Source organism: Tamandua tetradactyla, chromosome 15, assembly GCF_023851605.1.
Source record: "Tamandua tetradactyla isolate mTamTet1 chromosome 15, mTamTet1.pri, whole genome shotgun sequence".
Taxonomy (NCBI): Eukaryota; Metazoa; Chordata; class Mammalia; order Pilosa; family Myrmecophagidae; genus Tamandua; species Tamandua tetradactyla.
The window spans coordinates 77,250,607-77,261,415 of NC_135341.1; the positions used below are offsets into that span (position 1 = coordinate 77,250,607).

The 10,809-nt window shown below is 44.8% G+C and overlaps 1 protein-coding gene across 1 annotated transcript in view; it reads left to right on the forward strand.

Annotated features, from left to right (window-relative positions):
* Positions 1–7,782, forward strand: part of BFSP2 (beaded filament structural protein 2) — a 63,677-nt gene extending 55,895 nt beyond the window's left edge. Inside the window, exons 6-7 of the mRNA XM_077130418.1 lie at positions 6,403–6,623; positions 7,556–7,782. Coding sequence (XP_076986533.1) covers positions 6,403–6,623; positions 7,556–7,559 — 225 coding nt within the window. The 3' untranslated portion in view covers positions 7,560–7,782. The remainder of the gene's footprint in view (positions 1–6,402; positions 6,624–7,555) is intronic.
* The last annotated feature ends 3,027 nt before the right edge of the window (positions 7,783–10,809 follow it).

Sequence of the window (10,809 nt, forward strand, 5' to 3'; positions counted from 1 at the left end):
GTCCCCCACACGTGTACTGGGCATCTCCCAAATGCTAAGCCCTGCCATGGACCCTAGGGATGCCAACATGACATGGTCTCTTTCCTCTAAAAGCTCATAACCTGGTTGGTGAAAGAAAACCTCAGCATGAATGACTAAGCAAAGCAGAGAGCTACTGTGTTCCCCAGAGCAGCTGCTCCGAGGTGTCTCTATTCTCAGCAGTCCTCCAGCCCCTGTCCTTCAGCTGATGCTGACATCTACACCATTCTGCAGAAATGAGACACACCCACACCCACCTCCAACATGAGGTCTCTGACTTCCCTTCTCCCACCTAAAATAGCTTTGAAGCTATAGCCACACTCTCCCTTTTTGTCCTATTTGGAGAGAAAAATGTATGGCTTCCTTTTCAGTAGTGAACCTCCCACCTGTCCCCTGCTGCAGCTTCTGGGGCATTCCTCTATCAACTGTCCCCTCTCTTCTGTGTTCTCAGTGTCCCTACCACCTGGGAATTCCAGGGCTTGCCCCAAAACAGAAAGCCTTTCCTTGCCTGAAGGGCACCACTCAGCCCAGTCCCCATTTTACTGTCAGAAGGTCTTCCAGAGTATGTGCTTTATTTTCCTCCCCTTGAGCCCTTGGGTGTTTTCTTTCCATTGCTGGAAGGAGACCCTTTCCTGGACTCTGCCCATTGGTACCTGCTCTTCTCCTCCACCTCCTTGGGGCAGGAGGGTGGGGAGACACTGAGGGACATGCCCACCACAAAGTCCAGATCCTGAGTCCAGGATCGCCAGCTGGGGCAATCTCTCCCACCTCCCATCCCATACACATTAGAGTCCTGTGTTTCACATGGTTCTGTCAGCTTCTCTGCTGAAGCCACATTAACCCCTTGAGGGCAGAGATCATATCTGATCGGCTTTATGTCCCCAAAGCATTTGATACAGTGCCTGAAGCAAAATAACTTCTTAAAAGTGATATGAAGAATAAGAAGCGCATTCTCACTTGCATTCTCTTATTAGATCCTCATGGAAACATTGAGAAGTGGGATGGACCGTGGTTGCCATCCTCATGTTACAGTAAAGGAAACTGTGGTTCAGGAGTTTGCCCAGTAACATGAGTAGTGAGTGGAGGCATCCAGCCCTCCTGACTCTATTACTCCACTAGCCCAGAGCAGTCCTGCGGAATTGTGGATTGGTGGTCGGGATCTGGAAACTTGCTTGAATCCCAGCTCCTCTACTCACTAGCTGTGTTACCTCTCTGAGCGTCAGTTTTCTCACCTGTAAGGTGAGGATCTGTTTTGATTATTGTATCTATTTGTTGTTTTAGTGGCTTAAGGGAACAGCAATAATCTATTCAATCATTCTGCAATTTGGGTAGGATTAGACGGGGATAGCCTTTCTATGAGGCTAGAACATTCAAGGATGGCTTCTTCAACTCATGTCTGGTGCCTCAGCATGCGCTCTCTCTCTCATTCATTCACTCACTGATTCACTCTCTTTCTCTCCAGGAGTTCTCCATGTAGTTAGCTTGGATTTCCTCATAGCATAATGGGCTTACAGAAGTCAGACTTCTTACCTAGTAGCTATCTTCCCTAAAAACACAAAGGCAAAAATTGCCAGGCCTTCTTCATACCTGGTCTTAAAAGACCCTGAAGATTACTTATACTACATTCTACTGGTCAAAGTAGTCATGGAACCAGCCCAAATTCAATGGGAATGGAAACGGACTCCACTTCTTGATGGGGCAGTGGCAAAATCACATTGAGGAAAGCATGTAGGTTGGAAATAATTATTGCCACTGCCTTCAGAAATGTGATCTACCACAAGATCATGATAGAATTTACCTCTTAAAGTCATTAGGATGAGTAATTAGATTATCCGTGTCAAGCTCCTAGCACAGTGCCTGGCACAGAATGATTATTCAATCAATGGTATTTATTATTAATTATCATTATACAATTATTATTAAAATATTGGTAAAGTAATCCCAAGTTGGCATCATCAATCACCTGATCGCTTCACTTAAACCTCAGGAAACATGTTCCAAACCATTGAAATGAATGGAAAAAGAGCTCACACTTCCAAGCTGAGGACTCAGGAGTGGTGGAATTATGCATTATGGCTACAGCCAGGACCCAGGATGGGCTGCCCCCCTCCCCTATTACTGCTCTGGTCACTGGGCCTTGCGCCCAAGGTTGAGAGTACAGATGCTGGATGGAGCTGGAGTAGGTAGCAAGCCCTCCTGGTGCTCTCAACCGCAGCAGAGTATGTCTAGCCTGTTATCCTCATTAAAGATCCTGTGCACAGACGAGGCCCCCACAGTTTATATAAGCCTCAGACGTTCAGCTTTCTTTGCCAATAAAGTGCCATCGAGGCAGCTAGGCACATATGATGAATGAAGTTTTAGGCCTGCAGAGCAATGTACTCAGTCAACTCAAATCATGGATGTAATTCAAGGCCAGAAATCACTGAAGGTCACTATTTTGATTTCTGGAGGATTTAGCAATTCAAGGAAGTCCCTTCAAATCTCCAGAGATTTCAGTAAGTGAGCTTCTGTCACCTCAGTTTGCTTGCTGGTGCTGTTCTAGGCACAAACAGGCCAGGGCTAGGAGACCTGCAGCAGTGACCTGAACGTGGTCACTCAGGCTCGAGCATCTCTGTGTGAACCAGGTTCCTCCCCTTTCTCCCAGAATGTGAGGGACTAAGGTGGGTGTTCTAGTTTTCTAGCTGCCGGAATGCAATATACCAGAATCATAATGATTTTTAAAAAGGGGACTTTAATGAGTTGCTAGTTTACAGTTCTAAGGCCGAGAAAATGTCCAATTAAAACAAGTCTATAGAAATGTCCAATCAAAGGCATCCAGGGAAAGATACCTTGGTTCAAGCAAGCCGATGAAGTTCAGGGTTTCTCTCTCATCTGGAATGGCACATGGCAAACACAGTCACAGTTTCTCCCTCGGCTGGAAGTGCACATGGCAAGCAAGGTATCATCTGCTAATTTCTTTCCTGGCTTCCTGTTTCATGAAGCTCCCTGGGAGGCACGTTCCTTCTTCATCTCCAAAGGTCCCTGGCTTGTGGGCTCTCTGCTTCTGGTGGCTGTGTCATTCTGCTCTGCTCTCTCTGAATCTCCTTCTTTCTCCAAAATGTTTCCTCTTTTATAGGACTCCAGAAACTTATAAAGACCCACCCAAATGGGTGGAGATATGTCATCACCTAATCCAGCTTAACAACCACTCTTGACTAAATCACATCTCCAGGGAGGTGCTCTGATTACAGTTTCAAACATACAGTATTGAATAGGGATGGTTCTGCCTTTATGAAATGGGATTTTGATTAAAACATGGCTTTTCTAGGGGAGCATCCATCCTTTCAAACCAGCACAGTGGGGAGCTGGAGTTGGGCTCTCAGGGCAGAAGGAAGTGACGAAGGATCTCTGTGAGGAGTCGGTCACACATCAGCAGGGAGAGACCCGACGCCACAGGCAGTCACCTAGAACATAGAGCAAAGACTGATGGATGGCCCAGGCCTGGTTCTGTGAAAGATCTTTCCAAAGAACAGGTCCCATGTTGACAACTAATGTCAACAACCATTCTATGTAAATGTTCTAAAAATGATCATGGTGATGAATACACAACTATGTGACGATACCGTGAGCCTTTGATCGTATACTATGGATATGGACTGTATGTATGTGAAGATTTCTCAATAAAAATATTTAAAATAAAAAACCACCACTCATTCACAAACCAAAATTGTCCTGAGGAACAAAGGGAGGAAATCAAAGGAAGTTGGAATAAATGACGATCAAAGTTCATATGTCCTTTCTGCATCCTCATTCCCACAGAGAGGGTTTAGATCCCACCAATCAAATAATATCCCTAATCCGGATACCGGCATGGATTTATTTTCTACTAATCATGTTTTACTTCCTATAAATGTACCTAGGATGGGAATCTGACTCGTCATCCTCATATCCCCTGGAATTTAAGAAGACTTTAAATAAGATAATATAATGACCCCTTACTTAACAATAGCCAAGACTTAAGATGGCGTCTTGACCAAGACTCTTCCACGTGTTTGCACAGCAGCCACAGTGGTCAAAAGGCTGTGAGAAATCTGCTTCTGGGGGGTGGAGGCAGGGTCTAGAAACTTGTTTCATCAAGATTTGATTTCATCAAGACTTGATCCAATTCAGCAAGATGTGTATTTGTTTCTTATGTATTTATGTTAAAAAGCCAGATGCTGAATGACAGGTGTACCATAGTTACAACTATAAAAAAAGTTAAACACAGATTCATGGTGAAAAAATACTAAGATACAAACAGTGGTGATTATTTTTATTATTACTTTGTATTAGAGAAGTTGTGGGTTTACAGAACAATCATGCATAAAATACAGGATTCCCATATACCACCCTATTATTAACAACTTGCATTGGTGTGATGCATCTGTTACAATTGATGAAAGCACCATTTCTATAATTGTACTATTAACTGTAGTCCATGGTTTAATTTAGGGTTGACTGCCTGGTTTGTGCAGTGTCATGGATTCTATTTTTAAGTTTTTACTCTAGAACCACATACACAATTTTTTTAACATTCTCAAGTTTCAAAACTTTCTAAAAAGGGGTAATATAATTTTTAGTATAAAAATTTTTTTAAAGGTGCTTAGTGATCAACCCTACAGCTTGCAGGTCAAGATGTATAGGAAGAATCAGAGAAAAATAAAACACTTAAGAGGTCTCTAGTTTAGTGGGGAAACAGATAGGTAGAGCAATAAGTGTAGCCATAATGCAAAGGCTGTCAGTTGATGCAAGCTACATTTACCAAGCACCTACGCTGTGCCAGGCCCTGTCTTGTGCAGAAGTTACATAAACTTGGTACCTTCCCTCAGTGACATCACCATCTGGCAGAGGAGACAGCAAGCTACATTTACCAAGCACCTACTCTGTGCCAGGTCCTGTCTTGTGCAGAAGTTACATAAACTTGGTACCTTCCCTCAATGACATCACCATCTGGCAGAGGAGACACATCCCTAAACAAATCGGTCCACTGTGATAAGTCCAAGAACATGTATGTGCTTGTGTAGCCAAGGAAACCCAGAGGAGGGTCCCCTAAACCAGACCTGCAGGAGTAAGGGCAGGGGGGTGTCAAGGGAGACTTCCTGGGGAGGTGACCCTTGAGTTTGCTCTTGGGGATAAGTGGGAGTAGCCAGGTGAGGATCCTGGAAAGGTTAGAGAAGAATGGTGCAGGTGTAGAGGACAGCATGTGCCACTGAGCTTAAAGACTAGAAGTGCTGATACAGCTGAGGGGTGGGGGTGAAGATGGAAAGATGCTGAAATCAGTCATGTGTGCCATGATAGGGGCTATCAATGAGGTTTAAGCAGAGGAGATTTAACAGGGGGAAGATGAGCCACTGCAGTTACCCTAGGTGACAGATGATATGTCCAATCCCAAGCTATGGTGACTGGAGAGAAGAGGAGGTGATGGATGTGAAAGCTTCTCTGAATATAAAGGGGCAGGACTCAGGAATGATTGAATTTGGGAGGGAAGGAGGAGCAGCAGTAAGGAACACATTTCCCGAGTTTCTAGTTCAGGCAAGTTCACCTGCTGAAGCACAAAACAGGAGAAGAGCCAAAAGGTTCAGAAGGAGGCCAATGGCTCCATCTTGGACATTTTGATTTGAGGTGTCCAGGGACTGTTTGGATGTGGGTGTCCAGTAAGAAGTTTGGTAGTATATCCATACCTTGGAGAGAGGCATATGCTGGAGGTATGTACCAAAGTACCAATGTGGATGATTCTACAATGTACCAATGTACATTGGTACATTTCTCTACAAATCATTGTAGAGAAAACTGTTAAAATCATGGGTGTGGTGGAGACCAGCCAAGCCTAGGATGCCAAGCTCAGAGAGAAGCAGACTCAAGTTGGGGCAAAAATAAAATAAGATTGCTGAGGATATAAAGACCAGAGACATCCATTCCAAATGTGATGATCTGGGAAAGCTGGAGGCAACAGCATTTTAGCTGACCAATAAATGGGATTTCAGCAGCGATGTGGGAAAGAGCCCCCTAAGATATGAAGAAATATTGGGTAAAAAGACCCAGAAGCACTCTCAGGGAACAAGATTTCTTTTCACTCTCTCTTTCTCTCCCCCTTTCACCTCTTCTCTTTCTTCCTTTCCTCTCCCACCCTCCATCCTACCAAAAGGATAATCAAATCAGACTAGACCAGAGTCTAGACTCTCAAGGATTCATTGCTTACCCACTGAACCAGGTCAGACTGACCCCCAACAGTATCCATAACCAGCAAAGTCATTGTCCTGGCAGAACTGAACAAACCAGGCCCATGCCAACCCTTTCCACTGCTTTGCATACATCCCACTTCAAGGCATCCTCCCTTGCGTTTAGACTGTGTGCGCTCTTTTGTAGAAACGTGGCTTGGAGAACACCCTGCATGATGCCAAGCACTGGCATGACATTGAGCTCCAGAACCTGGGTGCTGTGGTGGAAAGGCTGGAAGCGGAGCTCAGGGAGATCAACGCAGAGGTGGAGGAGCAGCAGAAGGAGCGGGAGCATCTGTTGGAGCATGAGAGGCAGCTGCAGAAGGATGTTGCATCCTACCATGCCCTGCTGGACAGGGAAGAGAGCAGGTCACTCTCTTTTCTTCCTTAACCATAAAAGGAATGCATACTCATGGTTTTGAAAGGAGCATATACATCAGCCCTGGGACTTAGTTTCCCTGCCAGTTCTTTCCAGAGATCTTTATTTTTTTATCATAGTTCTATATCTTAATATTGTCCTCCTATGGTCCCTTCTATGGTAGACATTGAAATAGGAATAGAATATCAGTTCTAAGATGCAACTTAGCAATCATATAGTCCCAATCCTCGTAATTTAAGAGAGAGGAGCAAGGTCCAGAGCTCCCCAGAGAGGGTTTGTCTGTGACCACACGAGGAGGTGGGGCAGGGACTGGAGCCCACTACTCCAGCTTTTTCCAGTGTACCTTGTAACATTTTCCTTCAGAAGGCAAAAGAGCCACACGGGAGTGGCCTAACCTCCCTCTTTTCAAATGGAAAATATGTCATCCAGCTCCTTTCCAACTGGCTTTTTATTGGATTGATTTCTATTGATTATAAAAGCCAGATGTTCCTAACAAAGCTGATGTTTTTCATTCAGATGCTTATGAGCATCTGAATAAATACACACATTTGTTAAAAACAAAACAAAAAAACAATGCAGATAGTAGCATTAGGCTGTTTTAATCCAAGTGTATGAGTACTCCATTTAGTGAGTGCCTGCTGTGTGCCAGCATGGTCTTAAGTTCCTTGTAATCTTCTCTACCCTCAACCCTGCCAGAAGTGCATCATTCTCACTGTTTTATACACAAGGAAACAAAGCTTAAGTCATTTGCCCAAGGTCACAGCTATTAACCATGGGGCAGGGATTTGAAATCCAAAACCCTTCTGTTCCAAAGGCCAAGATCTTTCCCATGAAACTTCTGCCTTCCCTGTAATCCCACTGTGACATCTTTACTGATTTTCCTTGTCCATGGCTTCTCTGACTCCTATGTGTTTCTTTCTAGCTAACGGAGAAACTTCCTCATCTCATGACGAAAGTGCTGCCTCTTCATCAAGTGAGCCATGAAATTGCTTAAGTAGCTTTCCGTGGAACTTCTCTGCTGGATTTCCCAGTTGATTCACCTTGAGCTGAAAAGCTTCCTAAAAGTGGAGAGAGGGTCCTTCTACCTTAATTGAAGTGGTCTGTTGCTTGAGCAACCTCCCTTGTCCCTCTCCAAATAAATGCTTTGCTTGTGGCTTTCAGTCTGTCCCCCTTATTCGACTCACTATTGGGTGAAGATGGATAGCCCTTCCCCTTGCTGGCCTTTGCAGTGGAGCCACTCAAAGATTTCTGGAAGGGTCCTTGAGTGGGACCTCATCTGGTCAACTGCTCTCAGATTAATCCATGTAAATGTGCCACCCAGGTAAGAGTTGTGCTTGTGGCATACAAAATTGCCACAATTTGGGGGAAAAAAATGAGATCCTTGCTTGAGTGTGAATTAGTGTGGTGCTTTATTGGACGTATCATAATTACAGACACCATAGACTACTCAGACTTCTGTATTGTACTCTGCGTGTGTATTTATGTGCATACACACACATGTCACTTGCTTTTGGCAAAGCATCTTTCAATCAGTTTGCAAGGCCTTCAGTTTAAGCCTGTGGGGGATTAATTAAATTGCGGTTGCTTATTCTACTGTGCAGCCTCAGAATTTTCTTCCAAGGTCCTTTTCCCAGCCCTCTCAGCGCCTGGACCAACCAAATATAGTTCATGCATCTGCCACCTACCCATGCAAGACTCCCCTGCCTTCTGATTAAAACTGAAACCACCACCTGGGTCCTGCCACAGGCTTTCAGCGCCTCCAAAACCACACACATGCGCACACAAACACACAGCCTTAATTTCTTAATTCCTCCTCCAAGCTTCTGTCAGTCCACCTGTCACACAGGATAACAAACCAAAATATGCAAGCTGAGTTTTTGTCCTCATGAGCTTCTAATCCAGACCGAGAGATGTATCCAAATACGGGCACATTTGAAGACTCCATACCTAGGTTCCAATAGCCGAGAATGACAGAAACAAACAAACAAAAAACGTAGTTTATCCTTAAGAAAGCTTAAAAGAGAAGCAGGCCAAAAAATGGGGTCTCCTGGTTGGAAACATTCGAACTGGCTTCCCTTTGTTGGTCTGCAGTATAAAGGAGCTGTATTAATATGTCACATGGCAGAGCAGCTTCACAGTTTGCACAACACCTTTATATAATTCAGTTTGTTGTTTGACGCAATGGAAATAGGCAAGATGTCACCTAATGCTGCATTTCATCAGGGGCGCCAGTCCCCTCCATAGCTGCCTGCTATGGGGTCCCCATAATTGAGCCGGCCAGGTACAAGTGCCTTACCAGAAAGCAAGGGTACTGCTGGCCCAGCCATGTTGGATGCACTGAACCCTGAGGTCAGTTTCTTTTCTTTCTTTCTTGTTACTATTAACTTCTTTTGCCCTCCAGGCAAGCCCTAAATCCCTATTATAAACAAAACTGAGGCTTGAAAGGAGAGGGCACCCAAAAGTTCAGCCACCAAAAAGAGGTACTTCGGTGTCTAAATGGCCATGTATTTTCCAGAACCTGGGAGCCGTTCCAGCCATTAGGGTGGGGAGAATGGAGTCACACACACCCCTGAATTTCTCCCAAACAGCAGGCTGTGCAGGGCTGCACACTCTTGGTCTCCTCTGGGCTATAATCTTTAAGAGGAGCTGCCATAAATCATTAAGTTAATCATCCTTTGGCAGAGAGAGCAATGGCAGACTGGTGCTTCCAGTTCTCAGCAGTCTCTTGCTGTTTCTAATGAGGCTTCATTAACAGGTATGAAAAGGCGCTGCTGGCCCCCTGACTCCACCAGGGCCTTATTTAAATCAGGCTTTCTCTCACAACCTCCTGGTATAATTACACTTTGGCAGGAGTTTACTGACAGGTGGCAGGGGTGGCTAATGCTTGTACTGGTGTCAGCGACAGAATGCTTGTTCTGAAAGAGTCAAGAGAAGGGCTTTCGATGGGCTCATCCTAAAGAACTGTTGCACTCTATTTCAGAAACAAGTGACCCCAATGACTTCTGGCCTTGCCTCAGGAGCACAGTGTCAACTCCCAATGAGACTGCTAGAATATCCAATGGCTCTCAGACCCAATATCTTTTTACACGAAGAACCTTAAATCTCACCTGCATTATCATCAATAACCATTCTTTGCACCTATTGTTGCTCAGACATTTTGTCGGGCTTTGGGGATACCAATAAAGAGAAGACAGTTTCTGCCCTCATGGGTTTACAGTGGGAAATCTAACAACGGGCTTGCTGGGGAGTCTAGAAGCGCCAATAAAAGGATAAAGCCATTGGCAGAGCAGAGCAGTACATCACAGTTTGCACAAACCCTTCATATAATTCAATTTGTCATCGAAGGCATAAACATAGCCTTCCATGACTGATGTCAGTTAATTTTGAGCAACAGGAATCATCAGGCACCACGCTGCTCTCTGGTTATCTCTATATACCCCAAGGGTATTCTTTAATGAACCCTTACAGCAGCTTTTCTGCTACAGGTGTGAAGAAGGATTTTCATTCCCATTTCATGGCTGTGTGAACTGAGATCACCCAGAAAGTCTAAACAACCAGGGCCCTAAAAATGCCAGAAGCAGGACAAGGAGAAAGCAGTTCAGTATCAGTCATTCACCTAGAAAGGGTCCCAAGTGTCATGAATAGGCAAGAGAGACTCTGCTCTAGTCTCTGGAGTTGACAACATCAGGACTTTAAGCTCCAAGTTCCCTTCTCACTCCACCCACATAGCAACGTGTCTACAGCGCTGTTGCATTGCCTGCGCTATTGCTATTGCACTGCCTGCACTCTCTCCCTGCATCCTGCTACCTACATGGTTACTCTGGCTTCAACCATCTTCAGGTACAAACTCATACAGAGACACATAGACACAAAACCCATTGAGTAGCCGGGATGGAAAGTGGGCAGAAGGTGTTGGCATGACTTGGTCCCACACTGACCCCACTGTGTCTACTTTGCTCATTCATTTGTCCCACTGGACACTTTGATTGATGGACTTTGGCAGCTTTCTGTTCTCAGAGCACCATCTGACAGCTTGACCTTCCACTGTCATTACCTTGTATCATCACCACCCACTATCAAACTGGACCATCATGGTGACCACTCCAGCTAGCTCTATTTGAAGAGCACCTGCTATTTCTTCAGCTGGGCATCTGGACTCAGTACAGTTCTGTTCAA